The sequence below is a fragment of the Herpailurus yagouaroundi genome, unplaced genomic scaffold (genome assembly GCF_014898765.1).
Source record: "Herpailurus yagouaroundi ecotype Mexico unplaced genomic scaffold, PumYag 202, whole genome shotgun sequence".
In the NCBI taxonomy this organism is placed as follows: domain Eukaryota; kingdom Metazoa; phylum Chordata; class Mammalia; order Carnivora; family Felidae; genus Herpailurus; species Herpailurus yagouaroundi.
This window is the reverse complement of record NW_024412433.1, coordinates 2,735,365-2,763,133: the sequence shown is the minus strand read 5'-3', so window position 1 is coordinate 2,763,133 and position 27,769 is coordinate 2,735,365. Positions and strand designations below refer to the sequence as shown.

Sequence of the window (27,769 nt, the reverse complement as noted above, 5' to 3'; positions counted from 1 at the left end):
GTCTGCAGGGCAGTGCTCGCTGGTGGTGAGGACACCCCGTGTGGACACCTCCCAGGGAACCAGGCTCTGGGACTTTGGTACCGGCGGCTCTGGGGAGGCTCCCGTCCTCACCCTCCGTCAGCTCCCTTGACTCTCTTCCACTCGATTTCTGTCTGGAAGAGACGATGGTCAGACCTTCTCAGTCCCCCTCAGGCTTTTTGTGAAGATGAGGCGGGTGGTTGGTGTGTCTAGAGTGTGGGGGTGCGGGGGGGGGAGGGCCAGGTGTCAGGGCTGGGGGTACAGTGACTCCTCACCCTCAGGGGACAGCGGGGCGGGCGAGGGGCTGCGCACAGAGCCTGATGCCTTCCGCAGGGAATTAGGAGGACAGCCTGGTGCCTTCTGCGGGGAGTTAGGAGGACATGTGGTCGTTGACTTGAACCGTTGTCCTTTGCTTTTCAGTCCTCGAGGAGGACGATCTCTGTGTAGTCTCTCCTGCTTTCTCCTCCTCGCATCAAGATGCGTCTGTTAAGAGACCTGACTGTAGGACTGACTTGGCGTGTGCAGTTTGCACGTAATTTGCTCTTTCCCGATGTACAGCCTGAAGCCTTCGCTTACAAAGAAGCGTCCATTCGGACGTTGCCCCACTCTCGGAAGCACGGACTGTGGCTGTGTGTCCGTTTCTGTTCACTCCTTACCCCGTTTCCAGATTCCTGCGTCTCGCTGAGGAGTTTGGCCTGGTGTGGGGATCCCGCATGTCTAGGAGATGCCGTTCCGTAGTTTCCCAAGAGGCACCGCCCTGACCCCGTGGCCCTGCCCGGTCTGCCCCGTGGAGAAAGGTCCCGGAAGGCCCTTTGGAAACATGGGTGGCGTCAGGCCTGGAGTGTGACCGATGCTCTTAAGGGAAAGTGATCTTGCTGCTGGTCAGCAAGAAACGTCTCGCATCTTGATGTGTTTGTAGATGTCACAGATTTGAATACCAACAGAATATGATGAATTATTGTTGTTGTTTTTTTTAACAGTCCTCGAACTCAGGGGAGGTGTCTAAAAAGTTGTCAGATGGATCTGTGAAAGACTCCAAAGCTGAAACAGAGGTAAACTTTAAAAAGTAATTTCAAGAGACGTAAACGGGTAGCTGTGTTGATGTGGTGACCGCAGCACTGTGGCCTCTTCCAGCCCACGGAGACCCGGGCGCGGGACATGGCCCAGGCTCATGCAGGAGTCCAGATGTCCATGGTGGGCTGTGGGCTTATTCGTTTATTTGACAAGTATGATGTATGGGGTACAAAGGGATGGGGGCGTCATCCGGGAGAGGGTCCAATCTCCAGGCAGACAGGGAAAGCAGGGGCACTGGAGGGACCCCTCCAAGCTGTGCCCAGCCTATGTGGGACCCCGCGGTGCGTATCCTACGGCTGGGGGACAGCTGAGGCTGGGCCATGTCATCTCTGCGCCTCTGGGCCCCAGAGGTTAGACTCATCCCGACTTTCACAGTCCAGTTTGCATTTCAGAAAGTGTATCCAGGCAGCTTCAGGGAAGATGGATGAGGTGTGGAGTGGAGGCTGGGGGCCAGTTAGGAGTCATCCTGGCAGGTGCAGCAATACCACAGCGGCTGCTTTGTGCTGTCTTTAAACGTGAACGCTCGCACTGTGAATTGTTACGGACGGACGCGTGTGAGTGAATAGCGTATAGCCACCGAGAGTGAGTCCTCGGGAGCGCAGCTGCTAAGATAGTGTTTCTCAGTGTGGCTGGTGGACCGCTGGCCTTTTTAGGCCTTTGCAGAAGATTGGTTTCTGACTGTAGAGTGAAGGGGCCTCCGTGTGTTCAGTTCAGCCTCGGGTCTGGAGCAGCCCCGTTCCGCTCTCGAGCGTCTGGATGGTGGTGTTCTCTTTGCTCTTTGTTCTTCGTTAAGCAGAGCTTGAGTAGGAAGTCTGCTGAACGTATTGCTGTGACATACGCACTAATTCATTCCTTCTCCTTCTCTTTTCTTTAAGACTGAGGTTTCCACTAGAGCGTCTGGGTCCGTGACAGCAAAGATGTCAAAACGGCGATCCAAAAATTCAATGGAAGGTACTGCAAATTTATCATTATAAGTAACTGAAAATATGGAAATCGGTCACCGTATCTGGTAGAAAAAAGTCCTGTGGCTAGAAGGCAGATGTACCATTGGGGGAATGAACAAAGGCTATGTGAAAGGGGTGAAGATATGTCTGTCTGTCTGTCTCTTTCTCCCTCTCTCCCTCTCTCCCTTCCTCTTTCCCTTCCTCTCCCTCTGTCTCCCGTGCATGTGTGTGTGTGAGCCCATGACACCAGGGGCAGGGGAGCGCCTCTTTGCTGGAGATCTGTTGCAATCTGGGAGATGTGCTCAAATTTTAATCTTCCAGAAATGGTTGCCAGTCGCCCGTGTTTCCTTGACTCTGGTCGTGTGAATCGGTAGGCTCAATTTAATCCTGATGCAGAGTGGCCGACGAAAGCACCCTGCTCTTAGGTGATGTCTACCATTTAAAGATCAGAAATGGTCCCCAGGAATCATGCCAAAAGCTAGGAGCTGGAGCTCAAGTGGGCAGGCCCGGCCGGGGCTTAGCCCATGGGCAGTACCTGGTTCTGACGGACCAGTAGGTGGGAGCGAGGGTCAGGCCGTGCCGGCGAGCACCCCTGCAGGCTTTCCAGGGAAGTGTCACGTTACTTTGAGCAGCGGTCGTGTCCGAGAAGGCATCCTTTTCCTACATCGTAGAGGTCCAGGTAGCGTGGACCTAGTTGGACGTGAGAAGTGGCACGGGGATGAGGCAGAGTCCTCGCCTCATAATGGTATGCGGTGCCCTTGAGCGTCTCTGTGCCGGCACCTGGCCTCTTGTGGGCGATCTCTGTGGGCGAGGCTCCCGGGAGGGGCCCCGGTGCCCGGGGCAGGCAGGCTTTCGGGTGTCAGCCAAGGTGTATATCAGTTCCCCGCGCCCAACGCCTTTTCCGGTGTCTTTGAGGCTTGCCGACTTGGGTCCGTGAAAAATGAACGGTGCTGGCTCTTTTTAATTGCTAGTGAAATTGTGCATTTTTAACGTGTGTTAATCATGTGTATTGACCTCTCGGGCCTGTCCTCTCCTTTGTGGGCTCGTCACCGCCGTGATGGAGTTTCCGTGTTGTCCTTAATTTGCACAGGCTCGCTGTCTGTGAAGCATGTCTGCCGATTTTTAGATACGTGTTTGTTCCCCCCCCCCCCCCCCAGTTCATCTCTACTCGCTGTGTTTCGTTCCTCACTTGCCTGAGTGCTTGATTTTTCTGCACTGGAAGCGGCCAGTCGTTTTTGTTTTTGTTTTTTGTAGTTTGTCTAGAGATTCGAGAGACGAAGATTTGTGCTTTATCCTGCATTTTTATATTTAATCTTTTTAGTGACGCTGTAAGGTGAGGCTCTCAGTTTATTTTTCTGGAACACCAGGTGTTCCAGAATTATTGATATTAAGCCATTTTATGCGCTTATTCTTCCAGGTTATTTTACAACATTGCATCAAAGAGTCTCACGTCCCTCGAACAGAACTAATTAGTTTGTCAGGATTAGGTTGCCTGTGCCCTCACTGGGGAAGACTGGACACCTGTGGTTTCGAGTCAGGACGCGTGTCTCCGCCTCCCCCAAGAGGACGCGTGTGCCCATGCTGGGCGGTGTCGGTGGTCAGGATTGCGCTCGTTCGTGGTCACTTTGTTCAGCGATGGTGTCTTCTCTCCCCCCCCGTTACTAGCGATGAGTGTCAGAACGTGTGCGTGTCGCTGACTGTTGTCACTGCATCCCAAACCTGGCCTGTGTTCATCTCAGCCCATAGTTCTGTTGGTTTCGGGTTGTTTCAAGCTGACGGTTGTTACTGTCTGCTTTTCTAATAGCTCAGGGCGTGTGCGTCTGAGTTGACTGGGGAGCTTGTGCCTTAGGGCTCCTTTCCCGTGGTCTCACTGAGATCCGATCACCAGAGATTCCAGGCTTTGTGATGATGAGCTTTACCGAGGTGTCAGCAAGCTGGTGGGCTCTCCCCTGCCTGCCAGTCGGGCGCGGACCTCAGCGCCCAGCCTCCCCCACCAGAGCTGCCGTGCTCAAATGGGTACGGCACAGGGCACTTGGGCAAATGTCCAGCATCCGCAAGGTGCATGAGGCACAGGACATCTATGTTCTACTCAAGGAGATGAGCCTACATTTACTGGAGTGTGGGGTCCCAGGTTTGTTAGACACACAGACTCTTAAAGCTCTTCTAGAATCCCCACAGAACCCAAAAAACATTCTTCATAACAACACGATGATTTTTGCCTATGATTAAGTAGTGTCTTATAGCAGAAAAATATACTACGAGTGACTGTACAGTGAAGCATTACAAGTTAAGTTTAACACGTACTTTCATTGTGCAATTTCACATCAGGAAGAAGGGACTCTAGAACCAGTGAAAATAGTGCCTCCCCTGAAAAACAACATAACCCTTCCTACAGTAAAGCTAAGAAGGAACATACCGTGAAACAGCTCGGTAAGACTAAGCAAGCCCTCGTGGGGGCTGTGAATGTTGGAGAGTGACACCGTTGCTTCTCTTTGACCAGGGGACAGGTGCGGCTCTGCGGGTGGAGCCCTGCTTGAGCCGGGCCAGGGCTGTGGAGGGGTGGCTCTGGCCAGGGTGGTGCAGGCTCGGGGCGTGAAGCCCTGCCCACCAGAGCTGCCCCAACCGTGGGTGGGTCTCCTACCGTAAGTCAGTGACGGGCTGAAATTGTCCATTTGAGTGTTCTGCAGATATTTCTGGAGTACCTGCCCCCCCCCCCCCCGGGGAGTGTAACGTAGAGGGACAAGGCAGATAATAAAGAGAACGAGGGTGCTGCCTTCACGTTAATGACGAGACTTTTGATGGAAACTGTAGCCGAGAGGGGTGGGTGCGGTAGGGGCGGGGTGCGTAGGCAGAGAGGCTCCGAGGACGGGCCATCTGGACACAGGGTTGACAAGGTGACGGGGGACGTGCGGGCGTCTGGTAACAGGCAGAGGCCCTGGGCGGGGGACAGCCTCGACCTGTGTGAGTGATGGGAGGCCCAGCAGCGAGGCGGGCAGGGAGGGGAAGGGGGGAGTGGCCCCTGAGGAGGGAGGCCCGAGGTGTGAGCCACGTTGGTCAAGTGTTTGTAGCGAGTGTGAGCAGAAGCCCTGGGAGGACATGAGGCCGGACAGAGGCCTGATCAGACTCAGGTTTTAGAAGCATCTCCTTTTGAAACTAGAGAGGCGCAAGTGTGGAGGCCGGACGGCAGGTAGGTGTCCGGGTGAGACCATGATGGCAGGGACCCGAGTGTCACTGGTGAGAGCAGACTGGGTGTAGGACTCATTTATAGAAGGATGACGGATATGCGGGGTGACCACGGGGCCCTTGCTAGAAAGGAGAGGGCACGGAGGTAAGGTCAGTGGGGAGGGGGCTGGGCACCTGTGAGGCCCATTCACTGAAGCGACGGGGCTTTGGGAGGAAACGGTTGGTGGGATGGGCGGCAGCACGAGGAATTCTGCTTCCCGCGCACGAGGTTCAAGTGCCTGCGAACAGCCCGGTGGTGTGTGGAGACAGCAGTCGGAGGCGTAGGCCCGGGGTTCAGGGAGGGGCAGGAGCCACTGAAGGTGACGTCGAAGGAGGTGGGGGTCTTTTGCACGGTGGTCTTTCCCTGACATGGAAACTCGTGTGAAATTCAAGTAGGGGACCGTGGAGATGAAGAGGGCGGGCTCTGGAGCCCGCCAGGACCTGCAGGGCGGAGGCGGTACCGCTGGGGGTCCCACAGTCCGGAGAGAGGGTGTCCTGAGAGCCGGGGAGGCGTGTGTCCTGTGACTCTGGAGGGGATGAGCGAGCATGAGCCTCGTGTAAAGCCCTGTCCGTCCCAACGGGAGGACCTGCCCCACACGCAGAGTCCTCTGCAATGTTTTAATCTGTTGTTAACTATTTTGTGTCAGGAAGAAAGGAAGATAGTATCTCAGCTAAAATTTTAGGCTCCATAGTGTCTGGATTAAATAATGAACCAGATCAGGGAACTACGACCTCGGATATAGGTAAGAAAAATATATTCTTTAGTTTAAATTCTTTACCACTTTGACGTAAAGTATTTATCTCGGTGTAGTTATATCTTTTATTATTCTGATCATGATGTACTGAAGATCAGAAATGATACCAAATATTGATACAATATCAATGACATCGATATTCCACTTGCTTTAATTTGCTAAGTTATGATAAAGAATATTAACTCAGTTTTAGTTAACTTTTACGTGCCTTTTTACACGTAACTCATTTTCGCATCTAGATCAAGATGCTTTCTTCATCTTGTTGGTGGGATTTAGAAAAACGATGTGGACGGGTGGATAGAGAAATTATTCAGCTTTCCGGTCCTGCTCTGCTGTGTTGTATTAAGGGAATGCCCCCGATAAAGGTTTTAGGGTGCTTGCTGCGGCACGAGGGGACGTTGTTGCCCGTGGCTTGCGCTCTTACCCTGAGGCGGCAGTGGGACAGGTGCGTCGCGTCCCCGCCCTGCTGCTGTGGAGCCATTAGGTGCATGAATTCGGGGTTTCAGATGGGGTGATCCTTGATGAGTGTCAGTATTTGTGACGTTAAATTTTTCAGAAATATTAAGAAGCTTGAGTGACATTTAAGAGAAAATATAGCGTAAATCTTTTTTTTAATGTGTTTTTAAATTTATTTTTGAGAGAGAGCGTGAGCACGAGTGGGGGTGGGGCAGAGGGGGTTCTCACCGACGAACTTGACGGCGGGGGGGGGCGTGCTGCCGTTCGGCCACATCCTCTCAAAGTATACGGATCTCCTTTCTGCGGAGGCTCAGCTGCGGGCAGCTCCGAGGAGAGGAGCCCCGGGCAGCCCTCGTAGCACGGGAGAGGGGTGGGTGGTGCCGGTCATGTGAGCGGAGACCGCCACCTGGGGCAGCCGGCCGGGCGGTGACCGTCTGCCCGTGTCCCAGACCAGAGGGAAGACCCCATTCCTGCCGTTGCCACCTCTTGGCCCCGAGCAAGCTTCCTGGGTGCGTGGTCCGAGCCGCAGTCCCCTCTGCGCTCAGTGGGTGTAGAAGCACCTGCCTTGAGGCTAAATGAGCTCCGCCCAGAAAGTGGCCAGCTTGTCGCACGTGGGCCACACGGCAGGCACCTGCTTTGCAGATGCCCCGTTAGTTACTGTGGGTCTTGTGCTGAGATGGTCTGATGGGATGGAAGTACACCCGAGTGGCTGTTTAGACCTGTGCCCTCACTTGGTGGGTGTTCTCTTCCGGAACCCTGTGGCACACAGTTCTCAGTTGAGAGCTTCGCAGAGATTGGAACGGAGCCCGGTGCCCCCTGGCGGCCACGAGTAGAGCCCTGCACCCGGTCCCTGGGCGGTCCCCTCCCTCCGCCCCCTGCCCCTACGTCCCGCCCCTGCAGGTCACCAGCGTGCCTGTCACAGGGGTCATCTCGTGCTGTCGGGTCTCCGTTTTCTCAGCTGCCTCATCTTGGCTGATTTTCCAGCTGGGCGTGATTTCCAGATCCAGTGCTGGGTCTGCTCACTGAGCCTTTCCTCCCGGGTCCCCTCACCCTGAGCTGGTGCTGCTAAGCCATGCTGGCCCCTGTTGTGCCTGCTCCCCGGGCCCTGGCCTGACTTCGGCCGCAGCGGCCCGCCCACGGGACCGGGACGTCACGGGAGCCTTCCTGCGCTTTGCTGTGTCCTCCCTCTTGCTCTCCCACACACCCCGAACCACCCCACAGGGAAGCTGTCCGCTTCTTCCCTGCTCCGTATCGGAGCGCCAGCTGCGTGATGGGCCTGTTCTCTCTGCCGCTGTTCGACGGGACATGGGGACATCCTTACGGCTGTGTTGTGCTCGGGTGCTCTCACCCGTGTCCTGTTGCTTTGTTGTGTACAACTTTTTATTATAAAAATGCAGAGTTGGGGCGCCTGGGTAGCTCAGGGTCCAGTGTCTGACTTCGGCTCAGGTCGCGATCTCACAGTCCGTGGGTTCGAGCCCCGCGTTGGGCTCTGTGCTGACGGCTCGGAGCCTGGAGCCTGCTTTGGATTCTGTCTCCTTCTCTCTCTGCTCCTCCCCTGCTTGCACTCTGTCTCTCTTTCTCTCAAAAATAAACATTAAAAAGAAAGAAAGAAAGAATGCCACAAGATCTTGGAAGCGGTGAAATGGTGCCAAGTGTCATTGGTCCCCTTGAGATATAGGCAGAGGCGATGCATTTGGAAATCACTTACCGTGTGGTGGGTTTTGTATAGTGTAGGAAAGTTTTGACACTTTCAAATAAAGTGTAACAACCTATAGTTCTTGTGTTTTCTTTTAAAATTGATAATCTACAGTTGCCAAGCTGATGTTTAAGTTTAGATTTATTTTTGAGGTTAGTATATCATATTCTTTGGTTGTCTTATAGATCATAAATAATGAACTATTGGAATCAGGCTGTTTAAAGCATTTTTATAGACCAAACAAAATTTCCTTAGAAAATTGCGTGTCTTCTATTGTATGTGGTCCTGTTACATAAAATCAGGTCTTTGATAGTTAATAATAGTTTGATTCTGATATAAACTGTTTATTTGAATACTTTAAAGAAATTGTAAGGTTGTGTTTCAGGAAAGGGAACAATTTTTCTAATTTTATTTTTGTCTCCTGATTTCATTTTAGAGAGTGAGGTCCTGTGGTGATGGGTTAGCTTTCTACCCTGGGTCCTGCCACAGTTTAAAATCTGTTCCTCCAGCACCTCCTGCCCCTTATTTTTAGTATAAAAAATGTTTTATTAGGTGTTTGATATTTTTTCTATTTTCATAGACATTGGCACATTAGTCAGCCATCAGTACACAAGTTATTTGGGAACTTTCAATCTCTAGGACTGTGCACTGTGCTGGAAGGATTTTTCTCTTCGCCCTGCTTTCCTGACACGGCCACCTATTTGCGGCTTCTCAGTTGGGCCTGGCCGCAGTGGGGGGGTGGGTGGAGAAGGTTCTGGAAATGGCGGTGGAGGGGCTAGTTGGCTTCGGCCGTGGGGACTCCACGCCTCCGCCTGGGCTGAGTGGGCCTGGGGTCTGCTCACAGTCCGGGCACCCCTTCCCTCTCCTGATCCCACAGCCACGCTGAGAGGAACGTTCTGGGTGTGAGTTGTCCAAAGCTGCCTTCAGTGGGTGTTCTGGGAGCTTGTGGGGTGGGAGAGCGGGGTAAGTACTAGAGCCGGAGGGGACCCGCCTGTGTGTGCGTCTTCGTGACCCATTTTAAACTGTTTTACGTCAGGCACAAAAGAAGCTACTACTAACTCAGCTAACGTTTCAGACGATAATTCCGCTAGTCTGAGGCGTGAGCACGTCGAGCCAGAGCCAGCAGCGAAGCAGAAAGGTAAGCGGGACACCGTCTCCTCACTCCTTTCTCGGTGAGGGGGAGGGGTCCCCCCAGATGTAACCCCGGGGGGCTCCTCTCTCCCCAGAGGGCGGCAGCCAGCTCCCCGTGGCTTTCTGACCCACACGGAGTCCAGTCCCCGGTTCTTCATTGGGACTGGATGTGGTGGGTGGCCCACTGTCGCCTTTTCACATCAGCGGGGCTAGGGCAGGCTGGTCACTGCGTGGTGACCCCAGTGTCCTTTCTGGGGTGGCGGGCGGAGCCCAGGCGGAGTCGGGAACGACCCGAACCGAGCTTCAGAGTCACTGCTGGAGTCCCGTCGGCCCAGCCGCACACCTCCCACGTTTCGTGTTCAGAGAGGACTTCTAAACAGCTCGGGACACTGCCCTGACGCGACGTTTCTGTCATGTCCTCGGGGTGTCCTAAGTCGCACCTTGCTGAGATTCTGCTCTGGGCCTGGTTTTTCTCTGCATCGAGAAAACATTGTGGTGAAAGATGCGTCCGGCGTTTGCCGGGCACGTGTCGGGCTCGGAGGGGACGTCCCGCAGCCAGCGTCCGCGGGCCGGGTGATACTCGTCGGCTCGTGCACGCCGCAGGCCGGGTGCGTGGCAGGCCCGAGGCGGTGGGCACGGGGACCCGGCCTGGGGGGCGCCGTGTGGTGAGGGGTGCTGGCCGGGAGCGTGGGGGCCACGGGGCCGCATGGGGCTGGGTGCGTGCTGGCTGAGCAGCTGAATCGCACGTGGGTCGCGTCAGTTTGGTCCAGGCGGGGGTGGCCTGGGCCGTGTGGGCGGCGGGGGGACAGGCAGGTTCCGGAGTGCTCCGGGCAGGGTCTGCCCAGGGAGGGGGTGTGCGTGGGCGGGGAAAGAGGCAGAGCTGGTGAAGGGTCCGGACGAGACCTGCGCCCCTGAGGCTGGAGCCCTCGCCAAAGGGCGGGGGACCCCACCTGTGAAGGGGTGAGGCCGCTGTGAGCTCACCATCCGGGTGTCAGCCTTGAGCTCCAGCAGCCGCGGTGTGTCCCCAACCCGATGGCGTGAGTTTCGACGAGAGCTTCGGAGTCTGGGGTCCAGGGCCAGGCAGCACGGTGTCAAGGAGAGGGTCTGCTCTACCTGCTTTGGCCCCAGGGCAGGCCCGTCCCGGGGTTGAGCCCAAGCCCCCTGTTGCCATCACCCCGTCCTTCCAGTGGCGCTGTCTGGAAGCGCCATTTCCGGGTGCTTCCTAACCACCAACCCACAGTTGCACTGGGCCTGGCCGCTGCCCTGTCACTCTGTGCAGCGTGACCTCCGGGAGGCTCCTGTGTTCCCTACGTACGGGCCCTGTAGGGCCTGCCGGTTCCCGTCGCCCCGGAGGCGTGGCCTCTCCTGTCCCTAGAGCCACCTTCTTTGGAGCATCATTCACGTGGCTCTATGACCGGTGACCAGAACGTTCTCAAGTGCGCCTCAGCGGGCAGGCTAAGGTGTCCGAGGAGCACTCTTCCCCCTGTGGGTGCATGTGTGCCCTCGGGGCGACCCCGGGTCCCTGGCGCTGACTCAGACCCGTGCAGCTTCAGTGCTTCTGCAAACGTGGTCGTGTCACATGGAGATTGTCCTCCTGTGACTTGGGGTCCACCCCACCCCTGCCGGGCCTTCACTCGTGTGCTTGTGGCCACGTAGGTCACCTCTGTCCCCAAAAAGCAGCCCTTGAAGAAGGATCCTGAGTGAAAAGAGCAAAGGTAGCCCATAGGGAGCTAGGCCGGGGCAGAGCCCTGCTGGCCAGCTCTGCGGGGAGGGCCCCGTCGCTCTTGTCCAGTCGTCAGAGTGCCCGGAGCCTTCTTTGCCAGGTCACCCCTCTCGTCCCTCGTGTCCCCGTCGGTCTGCTGGCGGCTTCCTGGGCGTGTCAGCTGTTGCCTGTATCTTTCGTCTGTATGTGTGATCCTCTCTCTTCATATCCCTTTCGTCTTTTCATTAATGGCATTTTATGGGTCATAGTTTCCTTTCTTCTTTGTCTTTCCCTCTTTGAAAACAAAGTGATCACAGTGGGACACTGGAAAAGGCTCCGAGGAAAGGGCCGTGTTTTCCCGACAGGCGTTTGTGTTACTTAGTTTGTGTTTTTCCCTAGTCCTGCTCGTTTCATATTCCGAGCTTCACTAAAACAAAAGTCGGTTTTCTGATGTGCATTTTTTTTTTTTTTTTTAGGTGACTCCCCTAGTGATACAGGTAAGGAATGGCCTGCACTAAGTGTGTTTGCTATAAATTGTGTGTGTGTGTGTGTGTGTGTGTCAATATGAACATAGACTCTCAGATTTGTTAAGGAACCATATGTGTACCACTTTAAGATTTAATCTACACACCTTATGTTCCAGAAGAATGCATCTCAGGACTCTTTCCAGAGTAAAAAGTACATTTCTAAATTCAAATTTTGATTCATTCTATTCTCTAGAATACAAAGGCTTTTTACTTTAAATAGTGGGATGAATTTAATTGCCTTAATAGAGTTTGTTACTTACTGATTAAGTCCTTTCACCAAAATGAAAAGCTTTATTCAGATTACAGAAACAATTTGGTCCATACCCAAAGTAGAATCTGTTTAAATGCAGAAAAATATGAAGAAGGAGATGAAAAGCACTGTTTCTCATGGAAATGACAGTCCTTCTAGGACCCCTGTCGTGTGTGTGTGTGTGTGTGTGTGTGTGTGTGTGTGTGTGGTGATGAGACATGCTCGTTACTGTTACATGTTGGAGTGATGACGTTTTGTGCAGAGGGTCCAGTGTGCGGCTGGAGTTACCCACCGCCCGTCACTAATACACGGTGGCAGGTGACCCTCTTGACACCGCTAATTACACACGTCCATCCTTCTCAGATTGTAGCTGACCGGATCCACCCACCTTTTCAAAGAAACAGAATCGGTTTGTACTTCCAGGGTTTGAACGCCATCTCCCAGATCTTCCCCACCTCTAGAAACGACTGTTCTGTCTTCATTAAAATGATAGACGAATAAAGCTCGTTTGCATTTGCACTTACCTGATGGCTGTCTTTTCAAGCACTTACCTATTTGTGTTTCTTCCTTTGTGAATTGCTGATGCGATTGTCACGCTTCAGAAGAAGTCGGACCTTCTGTCCAGGAGAAATCCGAGCTGCCGAGCGAGCTTCCGGCCAACATCAGGTCTGCGGCCAACGTGCTGCTCTCTCTTTGCACCTTCTGCCGTTTGTCCGGTGCTTGAGCTTAATTATGAGGAAATGCCTGTACAAAGAACGCAAAAACCGTTTGCTTAATTTTCACATGCTGGGTATAAGTAACTACACATAGGGCATTTTAAAGATTTAGGGAAATTCATAATTATGGTAATGTTTTGGTTACTTTTTGGATCTTAAATTTAATGAAAATACAGGATTAAAAGACAGATACTTTCAACTTGTCAGGTTACAGGAATGTTCTTAATGCTCTGCAGACTGCGTCCTGACCAGTTGACGGTGGGAAATTAGCGATGACATTGACCTGGGTTTTCTGTCGTCCCCTTTGAAATGTGCAAGTGTGTCACATTCCCTCTCTGGTTTTCCAATATCTGGGTTTAGAAAACCACCTCGGCCTGGGAGTGCGAGACCAGCGCCTCCCCGGGTGAAGCGTCAAGACGGGGCGGAGGCGCTCACGGCGGACAGGTGAGGCCTCTGCTGCGAGGCGGGGTGAGGGTGGAGAGGGCTTCCTGATGGGGGAGTGTGTGTGGGAGGGGTTCGGGGCACGCCGGGGGCGGTGTGGGGGAGCACGGGGCGAAGCGAGGCTGGGCCCCGCTGGGGGCAGGATGATGCTTTTGAGGGTTGAAGGGCCTGGTGCCGGAGAAACGTGTACCGTTTCAAGAGCTCACGCCCAAGCACAGGTTCCCTCCTGACCTTGTACAAGGTCCCCGAAGCCAGGAAGAGGGTGTGCACGTGTGCACGCGAGCCTGCATGTGTGTGCGTGCACTTGGCTGTTCTGTGATCGTGGGGAGGGAGTTACGGGCACTCGGTGAAGCGTGGTTGTGTTAGGCGGGTCGGGAGGAGGAGAAGGCAGGTGGGAGCCACGGTGCATTTAGTCTGGAGGCTTGTGGTCCAGGCACAGGTGCAGCAGAAGTTAGTGTGCGAGCAGAGGGGAGCTGACAGCGGCCTGCAGTGGGGTGGCAGCGGGCGGGGCAGTTCCTGAGAGTGGCCACGGGAGGCCTGAGAGAGCCCTAGGATGGAAGCGGTCACCTGGGGGGACAGGGCCAGGCCTGCGGGCTGGGCAGCTGGGTGTTAGGCTGACTCAGACCGGTGGTAGGACTCGGGGGAGAGGAGGTGCTGGGCAGGGAGCAGGACCCAGAAAAGTGGGACCGGGGGAGGCTGCTGTGTTCCTGGGAGAGACCCAGAAGCAGGGGTCTGTGGCCACATTGCCACCCCTGCCCTGGTGTTGCAACTTGGAAGAATAGGGCCCTCCAGGTGAGAGGCCGCAGGCGGAGGGCTGGTGTCCAGAGAGTGCGGCCAGGGGAGGGGCAAGGCTCTGGGTGGGGGAGGCTCTGGGGGCCCTTGTGAGATAGGGGCACAGGGAGGGGGCTGGGTGAGGACCAGAGGCCAACATTAGTAGGGGCACAGAGGGCAGGACTCACAGGGACCCAGGCCTACATTCTGTGATGTTCTGGAGGTGGTTGGTGGTTGAACTCCTCCCTCGGAGCCCGGGGTGCATGGGATTGATGCAGACGTGTGGCCAGCACATTCCTGTGTGATGTGATTTCTGGTGCTCCAGGACAGGGAGTGGCAAAGCCGTGGCCAGTGTAATTGTAGACGCACAGAACTCCGACGGTGAGGAAGACGACCAGTTTGTGGTGGAGGCCGCCCCCCCGCTCCCTGAGATGTCCGAACTTGAAGTGGTGAGTTAGCGGGAGCGTGTTTTTGTAGTTGCACTTGGACGACGCTGGAATCCATGCTCCCGCATTCAGGTTCCGGAGACGAACGTTCCTCTAACCTTTCAGTTAGATGTCCTCCTTCTTTAATTCTGTCGTTGCTTTGGGGACATCCGCAGAGGCAGGATTTCGAGAATCAGCTTTTTCCTCCTTCCTTTCCTGCCCAGGTGCCAGCGGTAGACGTGGAGGAAGAGGAGAAACATGGTGAGTGTGAGGTGCGCACAGCTGTGCGCGGGAGGGGTGCCGTGCCCTTGAGCTCTGAGCGCCCCGTGTCGGCCAGGGTTCTGAGGAGCATCAGTGAGACACCACAGCACGGATGGGCTCCTCCTCGGTTGGTGGCTCGTAGTCCCGGATTCGAGGGGTGCAGCGCCCCAGGACCCTGGGGCTCGGTCAGTAGCTTCCAGCGTGGCGTGGGGTTAGGGTAGAGGTTCGACCTCTGGGGTTGTTTCCAAATCGACAATATTTGTAATATTTGTTCTCTTCCCAAATGTCTTTGATTTCAAACAGTTGCAAAAGCAGGAAGAGTCTCCTAATGAACCCCCTTGTACCCATCACATGGCTTCAGCCGTGATCGGCTCATCTCGTTTTCTCTAAGTCTCTGCCTCCTGCAGACCCCCATTCCCCCACGCTGTTTTCTTTGTTTGGTTTTTAAGTTTTTATTTATATTCCACTTGGTCAACATATATTGTAATATCAGCATCAGGAGTAGCATTCAGTGGGGCACCTGGGTGGCTCAGTCACTTGAGTGTCCGATTTTGGCTCAGGTCATGATCTCGCAGTTCGTGGGTTCGAGCCCCGCATCGGGCTGTGTGCTGACAGCACAGAGCCTGGAGCCTCCTTCGGATTCTGTGTCTCCCTCTCTCTCTCTCTACCCCTCCCCTGCTCATGCTCTGTCTCTCTCTCTTTCAAAAATAAACACTAAAAAACAATTCTTCAAAAGGAGTAGTAGCATTCAGTGGTTCATCCCTTGCATAAAGACCCAGGGCTCAATCCTGACAAGCACCGTCCTCAGTGCCCATCACCCCTCTGACCCATCCCCCACCCGCCTTCCTCCATCACCCTCAGTTTGTTCTCTTTCGTTAAGAGTCATGGTTTGTTTCCCTCTGTTTTCCCCCTCCCATGTTTGTTTTGTTTCTTAAATTCCATGTATGAGTGAAATCATATATTTGTTTTTCTCTGATTTATTTCACTTAGCATAATATACTCTAGTTCCATCCATGTTGTTGCAAATGGCAAGATTACCTTCTTTTTGATGGCTGAGTAGTATTCCAGTGTGTGTGTGTGTGTGTGTGTGTGTGTGTGTGTGTGTGTACCACATCTTCTTTATCCATTCGTTAGTCGATGGACATTTGGGTTCTCTCCATAGTTTGGCTATTGTTGATAGTGCTGCTATAAATATTGGGGTGCATGTGCCCTATCAATTCTGTATGTTTCTATCCTTTGGGTGAATACCTATTCATATTTATCCAAATTACCCAATTGCTGAGTCATAGGATAGTTCTATTTTTAACTTTTCGAGGAGCCTCCATATTGTTTTCCAGAGTGGCTACACTAGTTTGCTTTCCCACCAACAGCGCAAAAGAGTTCCCCTCTCTCTGCATCCCTGCCAACACCTGTTGTTTCTTATGTTAATTTTAGCCACTCTGATAGGTGTGAGGTGGTATCTCAGTGTGGCTTTGATTTGTGTTTCCCTGATGATGAGTGACGTTGAGCATCTTTTCATGTGTCTGTTGGCCATCTGGATGTCTTCTTGGGAAAAGTATCTATGCATGTCTTCTGCCCATTTCTTCACTGGATTATTTGTTTCTTGGGTGTTGAGTTTGATAAGTTCCTAGAGATTTTGAATACTAACCTTTTGTCCAATATGTTGTTTGCAAAGATCCTCTCCTATTCCTTTGGCTGCTTTTAGTTTTGTTGGTTGTTCCCTTTGGTGTGCAGAAGCTTTTTGTCTTGATGAAGCCCCAGTGGTTCATGCTTGCTTTTCTTTCTTTTGCCTCCAGCCATGTGTCTAGTAAGAAGTTGCTGTGGCCGAGGTCAAAGGGGTTGCTGTCTTTGTTCTCCTCTAGGATTTTGATGGTTTCCTGTCTCCCCCAGATTGTTTTCAAGTCCTGGAGAAGATCATTTCTTCTGTTAACATGTCACGTGTCCCTCTAAAAGAGAAGGGCTCTTTAAAAATATATATATATAACTATAATTCTACTGTGGTAACAAAACAATTTCTTAATGTCATCAAATACTGTTTTCCTAGATGTTTTGTATATTTTTTCTACTTTGAGTCAGAATCCAAATAAGGTCCCTGCGTTGCAGCTGATTGATGTTAACTCTTAGGTCTCTCTTAACCTCCCTCCCCTTTTCCCTCATAATGTATTTGTTGAAGAAGCTGGTTGGTTGTCTGTAAGAGTTTCCCACAGTTGGGTGTTGCCTGCGATATGCCTGTGGTTTTTCACATGCCCTTCTGTGCTTGTAACTTGGTTCCAGAGACCCAGTCAGGTGCCAGAATACTTAGTAGGTGGTGGTGCTTCTTCCTGACGTCTGCGTCTCTCTCTGCTTGTGATGTTAGCCTGGCGGCAGGACGGACCTGCCCTTCCTCAAGGTTAGCCGGAGGATGCCATCGTGCACAGCTTTGCCTCCCCAGCCGTGGCCCCAGGGCTCAGTCTCTATGGGAGAGGTGGGCGGCATGATTCATGCTCTCCCTTTGTTGATGGGTTTTCCTGAGTTTGTTTCCTGTCGCCATCCAATCTGACTGTTGAGGGTTGGTGTTGATACCTGTATGAAATCACGGGTTTCCTTTTAATGCACCTAATGTGCTTCATTTCAAGCCAAGTCAGTCTTTCTCATCAGTGTTCTGACTGTCCAGTGTTGACTCAGTGGAGCCTGTTCGAGTGGCTGTCTGGGACCTTTTGACACATCCCGGGAGACTTTGCAGCTTCCTCGTCTTCTGATATGGGGAAGATGTTTCAGGCTCGCTCTGCGTGTTTCCCGCCCCATATCTGGAACCTTCCATCTCTCCACGGAGCCTGGCTGCATGTTGCCTCTGGATTGGTCATTGTGTCTAGGGGTTTTCTTACCTTTTTTAAGACGAGAAAAATGTATCCAAGTTCACATTGGCATTTCTAACGCAGCTTTACTCTTTAGAGTTTTTCCTAAAGCTTTGATTTTATACATGCATATCTGTCTCATGCCCCGCATCCTGGCTCCTAGCGCCGTCAGCCGTCCGTTTGCTGTCCCCTACGGCACGCACAGCACTTGGAGAACGCCACCACCGGTAATGAGCCGCAGCAGACGACTGAAAACACTAGGAGTTTTCTTGGTAGGTCTGTCTGTTCTCAGGGTGCGTCCCACTGGGGACGGACAACCAGTTAACAGAACAGTTCTTTGTTAGGCTACGCTTGCCACTTTGATGTTAAGTTTCTTAGTTTCATTTTGGTTTCAGTTTTTAGGCATTGAAAAATTGGATTTAATTTTGTTTTATGTATGTAAAGTAGTCACTTGTTTCCAAGGTCAAATGTACCAAGCAAGATAGATTCAGAGATTCGGGGCTTCTGCCCTGTCCTCTCCCTCCCCCTGTAGGAAACAGTGAGAAATACGGCTTATACTTTCCTTTAAAAAGTATACATGAATACGTGTCTGTGTGTGTGTGTGTGTGTGTGTGTGTGTGTGTGTGTGTGTGTTTGTGTCTCTGTCTGTGTGTGTCTGTTCACCGGGATCTATGCTTCTCCATCTGGCTTTTGTCACTGGGCAGCGTGTGCTGGCATTTGCTCTGCAGCGGTGCGGGGAAGTGGCTTCACCCCTGCTCCCAGCCCCGGCCTCCCTCACCGACCAGGTGCTTGGGGTTTACTCAGCCAATTTCATGTTGATGTACATTTGGGTGAGATGGTGTTTTAAAGAAAATGGTGTTTTTTTTAATGGTATTTACCCCATGGGTAATTCTTTTTTTCTAAGGAAGCTGAAGACTCTTGACTTAATATAAAAGGAGTATCTTGTGCTTAGAACCAGCTCAGAATTGTCACACGTGTTTGCAACACTTACCTGTTTAATTTACTCTTCCTCTTCATCGTTTTCCATTTACAAAGTTTTGTTTTTTTCACCTTTGAGGAGCTCATTTCTTTGAAATGCTGAAATTTTTAAAAATTTAAATCCAAGTTATTTAACATACCGTGTAATAATGATTTCAGGAATAGAATTTAGTGACTCATCCCTTACATACAACACCCAGTGCTCATCCCAACAAGTGCCCTCCTCGGTGCCCCTCACCCCTTTACCCATCCCCCCTCCCACAACCCCTCCAGTAACCCTCTGTTTGTTCTCCATATTTAAGAGTCTCTTAGGTTTTGTCCCCCTCCCTGTTTTTATCTTGTTTTTGCTTCCCTTCCCTTATGTTCATCTGTTCTGTGTCTTAAAGTCCTCATGTGAGTGGAGTCATATGATGTTTGTCTTTCTCTGACTAATTTCACTTAGCATAATACCCTCCAGTTCCATCCACGTCGTTGCAAGTAGCAAGATTTCATTCTTTTTGATTGCCAAGTAATACTCCATTATATATATAAACCACATCTTCTTTATCCATTCATCCATCGATGGACGTTTGGGCTCTTTCCATACTTTGGCTACTGTTGATACTGCTGCTGTAAACATTGGGTGCATGTTCCCCTGCGAATCTGCATTTTTGTATCCTTTGGATACCTAGTAGTGAAACACTGAAATTTTATCCTTAATTTCCACCACCAGCTACTTCTCAGTGGATTGCAGGCTCTCTTGCACCAAATAAAGATTATTTGAAACCGTTTTCAGTATAGAAAGAGGAAGAACAAGAAATTAGTGTCCTCCCCACCCCCTCCCCATTTAGAATGGAAGGGCTCCTCAGGGCGGACAATAACATAAAACCACTGATTCTCAACAGGAGGGCTTGTGAAAAAGATTCTGGAGACCAAGAAAGACTATGAGAAGCTTCAGCAGCCACCCAGACCTGGAGAGAAGGTAAGGAGGGCTTTCTGCAAAGGCTGCACCCACTTGGAAGGTCCCCCCACCTCCTCGGCCGGGAGGATAGAAAACTCAGGGCTCCTCCAGTGTGTCCCGGGTGGGGCCGTGGCCTCGCCTGGGAGCTCGGGAGTCAAGGCCAGAGGCCTGTTCTGCTCTGACCCCGTGGCCGTCCCCTTCCTGCCTGGTGCATCCCGTCTCCCTGCTTGCAGGGTCGGGAGGCTGGCCGCCTGGCCCTGGCCGATGGCAGGAGAAGAGCCTGGGCAGCTTCCGGTCTGGGTTTTCAGTCTACCTGCTGTTAGTATGTGCCCTCCAGCGGTCTTGCTTACTGGTGTGGGAGTACTTCTGTCGGGACTGGGCTTCCCGCCAGCCGCCACCCCTGGGTGTGTGACCCTGGGGTTCCTGCTTGCAGGCCAGGTGCCTCCAACGTCACGGCCAGGTTTCTGTTACAGCCACTTTAAAAAATAAGAGTGTATCTTCACTTACTGGTTTTTTAACAGAAAGATGTTTTTTGGATAGTTTTGCTGGCAGCCAATAATTCCAATAAGTTTTACACACACACATGCACACGTGGATAATTCTGCCTAAAACGTCCTAGTTTGTCATGAAGATGTGGCCCGAAGCCGCCAGTGAGAAGACTGGTGAGAGTGACATTCGAGGGGCCCCTGTAGTGTCACGGGGAGGGGGAGGGGCGGGGGGTAATGCTGCTGAGGCCTCGCCGGACAGCCCCCGCCGCGCTGGCTCCTCTGCGGCCTGTTGTCTGTTGCTGTGGAATTTTAATGTGTCCTGCTCCCGTTCAGGCCTGCGGAGCTGGCCTGGTGTCCCTGGCCGTGTTCCTGGCACTTGAGTGTGTCCCTCCAGGCTGTTCCTGGAGGTAACCTTTGAGGCTTCGCTTGGTTTAAATTTTATAGCCTTGCTTTTTATGCAAAGCATGCTAGGTCTGTGCTTCAGACTTCCTCGGAAGAGTCCATTTCAGAGTAGGTATTTTGACTTTAGAAGATACAAGGAAAAAAACGTCCTTGTTTGGTGAACAATTTGCTGTTTTAAAAAAAGTACAGTTAGTATGGGGGTGCCTGGGTGACTCAGGCGGTAGAGTGTACAACTCTTGATTTCAGCTCATGGTTGTGGGATCGATCCCCTGTTGGGCTCCGCGCTGGGCGTGAAGCCTGCTTGGGATTCTTTCTCCCTGCCCCTGCTCCTGTGTGCACAGGAGCGCTCGCTCGCGCTCTATCTCTCAGAAAAATAAAAAAGTACAGTTTATTTATTTTCTCATTATTTTTAACATTTATTTTTGAAAGAGCGCAAGTGGGGGAAGGGCAGAGAGAGGGAGACACAAGATCGGAAGCAGGCTCCAGGCTCCGAGCTGTCAGCACAGAATCTGACGCGGGGCTTGAACTGAAGAACTGCAGGATCATGACCTGAGCTGAGGTCGGTCGCTCAACCCACTGAGCCACCCAGGCACCCCAGAAAAGTACGGTTTAGTAAGTGTTTCAAGGTCTGTGTATTACAGGCAGGGGAAACACATGCTGCTGTGTTTTCTTTAGTGTGTTGGTAAATATCAGGTTTACATTTCACTGACTGGTCTTCTAAAAACCTCTTAGAGTTTTTTAAATAAAAGAAATTAAAGCACACTGGAAAAGTTGATGTCTTTTCTGCCTTCGCCCCAGGCCCATTGTCCCCCAGGGCAGTCACGGGGAAGAGCTGGTGTGAGCCTTACTTTCTAAGCAGTTCCTACTGCTTCGGGGGGTTTTCGGTGCTTCCCCCCGGTGCTGGTACGTTTGCTGGTCGCTTTCTTCAGGCCGCAGTGTGCTTCTGAGACCTTCCCCGTTTGGATACCTGTGGATCTAGCTTGTTCCTCTTAACTGGTAACTAGTATTCCGTGGCTTATTAATTCCTTTATTGACGGATGTCGTGTTGACTCCGCCTTCCACTGTTGTGAACACACCTCCACGTGTCCAGGCAGATGGGAGCCAGTGTCTCCGGGAACCGTAGTCAGCAAACATTTTCTGCAAAGGGCCACGCGGTAAATATTTTAGGCTTACGGGCCATACAATCTGTTGCAACTTCTCAGCTCTGCTGATAGCCTGAAAGCAGCCCTAGGGAGGACAACAGGAGACGGTATGCGTGGCCGTGTTCCAATAAAACTTGATTCACAGCAGCGGGACCCAGCCTGGCGCTGGGGTTTGCGACCTTGCTTTAGCGTCTGTGCCCAGACCCAGAGCTCCTGAGGGTGCACAGAGCTTTGATTTCGCCCCATACCGCCAAATCATTCCCCGAGTGGCTGCACTGATTTACTCTCCCGGTGGAGTGAGACTGTTTCCACACGTCTGTGCCACCCACAGTCAGGACGGTGAACGTGTGCGCCGCCCTCCACAGTGGCCTGTGCCCTTCGGAATCCCTTCCGGCCACCTCTCCCCACGCCCCGCTCCCGCCAGGACCCGCCAGCTGCTCCTCTGCTCCTGGTCACTCTTGTTTGTTTCCCAGAATCACAGATGGTGGAGTCACATGGCGTGTGCTCCTTTTCGGTCTGGCTTCTTTCAGTCATCGTGTTACTTTGAGACGTATCCATTTTTCAGCACGTGTCCTTTTGCTTGCTGAGTCGTGAGCGCGTTGTAAGATACGCCCACTGCAGTGGTATGGATTTATCATCCTCTGTAGTGGGTGTATCCATTTGTCAGTTGATGAGCCGTCGGGTTGTTTCCAGTTTTGGCCAGTTACACTCCCTTACGAGCCCTTGTGGGGACAAACACTTTCGTTCCTTCGGGTGAACACCTGAGAGTAAGATTGCTGGCTCACGTGGTAAACGTGTATTTATCTTCTCGGGAAACCGCCGGGCTGTTTTCCAAAGTGGTTGTACCATTTACATTTCCACCACAGCGGAGGAGAATTCCAGCTTCCCCACGTCGTCGTCAGCACTCGGAACAGTCAGTCTTTCTAATTTTTTGTGTTTGAATTTGCGTTTCCTTAATGGCTGATGATTATTCTGTCTTCACTGCTGGTTCCCCCTCTTGCTCTTTTCTTCGTATTGAAGTCTTAATGTTGCTAGCTTTTCTGTTCTCTTGAACGAATCCTTTCTTTTTGTTTTGCCAAGTCAATTTCTTGAGTGAGTATATTCCGTTTTCCTATTTCCTTTTTGAGTCTCTTTGGGTGATTCATATTTGAATCAGTTAGGATTAGGTTCACCTATGAGTGAAGGAGAGATCGAAAACATTAGTGGCTTAAATGACGTGGAAAGTGCTTTAGCTCCAGAGTCAGAGTCTGGAGGTGGCGCCTGTGTGACCCCCCCCCGCGTGCCTCAGGGCGCCTCATGGGCCAAGGTAGCTGTCCCAGGTCCATCCAGGACTGCCTGCCAGCCAGCAGGAAGGGGAGAAGGAGAAAAGCATGCCCCTTTCCTTCCAGACTCTTCCTTGGAAGCTGTGCCTGCCGCTTCCACTTCCGTGATAGTGGCCGGGTCTTTGTCACTAAGGGGCCGTGAAGTGAGATCTTCATTCCAGAAGTCAGCGTGCTCAGTTAAAGATCAAGGTTTTCACATAGACGAGAATTTGCCAAAATTCCTCACTGCCTGGAGTGCTCAGAAGAGGATATTTGCAAGGCACATGGGTGAGTGGAGGAGGCTGGCTGCCTGGCTAGGGCCCGAGGGTTTCTGGAACCAGCACCTCCCACATGCGGGCTGCACATGGGGCAAAGAGGCTTTGCTGCAGAGGCGAGAGCGGAAATCGGCGTCCCCTGGCTGTGCCTTCTCCAGCCTTTCTCCAGGCAACTGCTGCGTCCACGTTTTCCAGAGTCGTGACATAAACACGTTTCAGCTGTGCCTCTGTGATTTTAAAAACACGCCTATGGTTACAGTTTTCCTTTTCTTCCCAAAATTTTGTGTCTTTTTACCTTGAGACTTTAAAGAAACAGTTGAAATAGACACCCTCCAGCAAAGGATCAACTTTCGGTTTTGTAGATAGACACTTTTGTTTTCATTTCATTGATTTCTATTCTTTATTTTTCCTTTTAATTTCCTTGGTTATTTATGTTTTTAGTCCTTGTGTAAAATACTTAGCTCTTTTATTTTTAGCCTTTATATTTTATTTTATTTTATTTTATTTTGTTTATTTTTTTTTTTGAGAGAGAGAGAGAGCATGAGTCGGGGAGAGGGGCAGAGGGAGAGGGAGACCGAATTGTAAGCAGGCTCCACACTCAGTGCAAAACCTGCCTCGGGGCTCAACCCCACGACCCTGGGATCATGACCTGAGCTGAAATCGAGAGTCGGACGCTCAACCGACTGAGCCACCCAGGCGCCTGAGTCTTTGCCATTTTTAAAAATTAATTAATTAATAAATCTATCTGTTTTAAGTTTATTTATTTATTTTGAGAGAGAGAGAGAGAGAGAACAAGAGTGCAAGAGCAGGGTTGGGGCAGAGAGAGAGGGAGAGAGAATCCCAAGCAGGCTTCATTCTGTCAGTGTGTAGCCCAGTGTAGGGCTTGAGCTCGTGAATCGCGAGACCATAACCTGAGCCAAAGTCGGGCACTTAACCAACTGAGCCACCCCGGCACCCCTGAGTTCTTGTCATTTTAAACAAATACATTTAAGGCCGTACGTTTCTCTTTAAGCATGGTTTATCTTTGAATTTTTAATATGAATATTAAAAGTTCCTTGAACTTTAAGATGAAATACTTTATTTCTTTTTATCATGTGGGTTATTAAGGAGTCTGTTCCATAGCTTTGAAACGTAAGGGTTTTTAAAAAGTCTTTTTACTGGCGATTTCTAATACAATTTCACGTTCAAAGAATATGGTCTATATAATACCGATTATTTGGAGTCGAGCTTTCTCTGAGGCCTAGTCTGAGGGCAGTTTTCACAGGTGTTCCGGAAAGCTCGCAAGGTGTGTGTACCTTCTGTACTTCGGATCCAGACTCCAACGCACCTGGTTTGCTGAGAGGCGGCTGTAAGAATCTCTTCGAGCTGCGTCGGCCGCGTCCGCCTGTTGCCGTTACTGGTTTATACATACCCGTCGTAATAGTAATTGCTTGCCTTCTCTCTCTCTCACTTAAAAATCAAACGGTAGGTGTTTCCTCTGCTTTTCACATAAATTGTAGTTGCCTTTAGTCTCGGTGCTTTGTATTTTCTTTGGAGGCAGCGTGTGTTTTCAGCATGCCTGTAGCCCAGCTGTCTCTCCAGCCGGTCTTTGAAGTTGTGTTGGAAGAAAAGCTATTTCTTATTGCACTAATGGACTTGAATAACACATTATAGAATAAATATGTGAATCAGGCCGCTTTGGGCATTTTCTTCATTGTCCTGACCAACTTGCTCTCTTTTCAAGAGGAAATATAAACTCTGCTAATAGTAAGATACTAAGCCCATGCCAGCATTTTTTTTTCCTTCACATTTATGAAGGGGTTTTTGAAAAATAGCCAGAAGAGGACTTTTATTAGTGTTTCTTGTGCTTTAAAAATACTTGCTTTTTGAACGTCATAAATAAGATGCTTGAGAGTGATAGGGGGCAATTCAGAGATGGTTCCCTCACCGGGAAGTGCTGCTCGGGGTTTCTCGGGCCTGCTTCTGTCTCCTCCTACATTCTCTTTCGGGTTTCTCCACATCGTGTCCGTTCTAAGCGAAGGTAAATTTTAGATCCTTTTTCTTTTCATTCAAATTATTTTTTTAAATTTATTTATTTTGAGAGTGATGGTGTGAGTTGGGGTGGGGAGAGAGAGAGAGAAAGTGAGAGAGAGAGAGAGAGAGAGAGAGAGAGAGAGAGAATCCCAAGCAGGCTCCCTGCCACCAGCCCAGAGCCCAGTGTGGTGCTTGAACTCATGATCCATGAGATCATGACCTGAGCTGAAATCAAGAGTCAGACACTTAACTGACTGAGCCACCCAGGCGCCCCTCATTCAAATTCTTTATTTTGAAATAGAGTATTTCTCTTAGTGGATTTCTTTTTTAGTTTATTTAAAGTTTTTGTGATTTTACTCTCTTCACCTTTAAAAAAAAATTTTTTTTTTGATGTTTATTTTTGAGAGAGAGAGAGGCCAAGAGTGAGTAGGGGAGGGGCAGAGAGAGAGAGGGAGACACAGAATCCAAAGCAGGCTGCAGGCTCCGAGCTGTCAGCAGAGAGCCCGATGTGGGGCTCAAACTCACGACCCGTGAAATCATGACCTGAGCCAAAGTTGGACACTTAACTGACTGAGCCACCCTCCCCTACTCTCTTCGCCTTCTTTCTTGGTCACATAAACTGCGTCTTCTGGAGGTTGTACATCTTTTCACATGTGAAGTTGGTGTGTGTGTTTAATTTGACGTGAATGTATGTATTTTACTGCCCTTCTCGGTGAAAGTTGTAATGAGGGACTAATGTAGCTATCAGCTGTCTATAGAGATTATGGACAGTCATCTGAAAGAAGCATTTCTTTGGGAATGTGTATCTTGACTCTTGACATGACCTTTTTTTTAATGTTTATTTTTGAGAGAGAGAGAGAGAGCGGGGGAGGGACAGAGAGAGAGGGAGACCAAGAATCCCAAGTAGGCTCCACACCGACCGCGCAGAGCCCGATGTGGGGCTGGAACCCATGAACTGGGTGGGGAATCGTGAGATCATGACCCGAGCCAAAGTTGGATGCTCAACCTACTGAGCCACCCAGGCGCCCCTTGAAATGACTCTTGACGGATGAAATGACCTTACCACGCACATGTTGTATTTTAGTTACCGTAAGTCATATATAGTGAACAATTGTTAGCTAAATTCTTACATGAACATCAGGGATTTCTATTTTATTCCCTTAGCTTGGCGATCTGAATACATCTTTAAGTTATGTCTCATTTTGGTCACTAGGTGGTGCACTTTCATCACAAATACTTGAACCCTGTCTGAAAAATGCTCTTCAGAATCCCCCCTTAACTGAAATTCTGCACCTGATAAAAAGTATTTTTAGTTTGGACGTTTGTGGTCCCAGTATTATTGGGAAAATAGAAATACTGTTTCCATTTAAATTGCTATGAAGGAAACAAAGGACACATACTACGATATTCTTCACTGATGAGACTTCGGTGGCCAAACGGGGAACCACTGACCCTGTCTTTAGTCAGAAAGGGTGAGTTTTTGTTCATTTCAGGAAATAAGGCCATCGCTTCATGTTCCCAAGAAGTGCAGTTTCTTCCAGTATGCAGGCTGCGGATTTTAGATTTTGGATGTAAAACTAGATTGTCACCAGCAAATTATCAACGATATCACTTAAAAATATTTACAGACGCATGCCATGGATATATCCTAGACTGTGAAAATGGTTTGGAAACCATCAAAATGTCACATGTATGTGAACTTTGTGAAGATCATTACGAGTAAATAGGCCTTCTTTGTATAAACAAAGGTCATAATGTGGATAAAGTGTCAGAGTCCTTTTCCCGAAAATACATATGTGTGACTTAAAATTGGATTGCAAAACTGTGACTAGCTGTAGCCTTAAAAACATTTCCAACTCAAATACCCATCGTCTTCTGTTTCGTACGTTCACTCAGGGAATGGTACCACAAATAAAGATTTTATTTTTACTCAAAACGTCAACTTGAAATCCGTATCATTATATTTGTCACTTTTCTAGATTTAGTCAGTTTTGGCCTGACCAGTCATTGTGGCCTCGTGTCCATCAATATCCTATTTGCTTTGTGTAAACAAGTCTTGAGTTTGACTTTCACAGCCTGAGTCTGTGGAGTTGGGGGCTCAGTGCAGGTGCCAGTGTTGACACATGGTCCCTGCAGCACGTTAATGAGGGATCGAGTTCTAGCCTCGGGAAGAAAATCAGTTGGTAAGGATTAGAATGCAGATCGAGGTCAGTCACAGTGACCGTAAAAGGTGGGCGAAGCTCAGCGGACCCCAGTGCCCTTGTGCGGAGAGCAGTCGGGGAGCAGTTCTAGAAGCTACGGCCGCCCAGCGAGTGTGGGCCTGCCGCGGGGGAGACTGGTGAGGCCCCGGCCCTGCTGGAGAGTTCTCTCCGGTTTGCAGAGCCGTGAAGACTTTCAGAAGTACCCAGTGAGACCTCACGAAGGTGTTAAAGGGAAAAAGACCCTTGGAGAGGAGAGGCTTACCCGCGATCGGGCTGAGCCTGGGCGAGCTGTTGGTGTGGTCTGGCTTCATTCTTGGCTGGGAGCCATGTTGCTGGGCGGGGGCCCTGGGGTCTCTGCTTGCCCAGGGGCGAGTGGGGGTTCCTCAAGTGACAGCGGTGAGGAGAGCCACGGCAGCTCTCCCCTCTTGGGTCTCGTCCCCACACATGACCACCTCCAGTGTCACCCTGGCGCCCGGCACCCAGAGGGTCAGGGCGCCCCAGCACCCGGCCCCAGGCCTTGTGCTCCAGGCCTATGTCCCATCTGTCATCTGGCTCCTGGACACAGGGTCTTAACTCAGGAAGGCACACGGGCTCCTCGGCCACAGCAGGCGGGTCTCAGATTTCCAGGAAGCCCCGCACGTGTTGGGACACAGGCCCTGTCGTGCGTGGAGCTCTCGGCTGTAGGAGGAGCAGTTGTTTCCAGAGTTATTTTCATCCCGAAATTCCATGTTTCTTGGCTTCACTTTAGACAAATTTATTTCTTGGTGACTTTTTTCTTATTCTTATCTTCGTCCTTTCTAAAACGT

At 50.9% G+C, this 27,769-nt stretch overlaps 1 protein-coding gene across 6 annotated transcripts in view; it reads left to right on the top strand.

Annotated features, from left to right (window-relative positions):
- The window catches only part of TRAF3IP1 (TRAF3 interacting protein 1), a 61,446-nt gene that overhangs the window by 7,387 nt on the left and 26,290 nt on the right, over positions 1–27,769 (top strand). For 2 of the 6 annotated variants that reach the window (XM_040450482.1, XM_040450486.1), the window contains exons 6-16: positions 999–1,070; positions 1,968–2,043; positions 4,365–4,466; positions 5,906–6,001; positions 9,202–9,303; positions 11,475–11,495; positions 12,378–12,441; positions 12,852–12,935; positions 14,029–14,152; positions 14,353–14,389; positions 19,086–19,162. In XM_040450482.1, coding sequence (XP_040306416.1) covers positions 999–1,070; positions 1,968–2,043; positions 4,365–4,466; positions 5,906–6,001; positions 9,202–9,303; positions 11,475–11,495; positions 12,378–12,441; positions 12,852–12,935; positions 14,029–14,152; positions 14,353–14,389; positions 19,086–19,162 — 855 coding nt within the window. The remainder of the gene's footprint in view (positions 1–998; positions 1,071–1,967; positions 2,044–4,364; positions 4,467–5,905; positions 6,002–9,201; positions 9,304–11,474; positions 11,496–12,377; positions 12,442–12,851; positions 12,936–14,028; positions 14,153–14,352; positions 14,390–19,085; positions 19,163–27,769) is intronic. The other 4 variants (XM_040450483.1, XM_040450484.1, XM_040450487.1 and 1 more) reach the window with 4 other exon arrangements.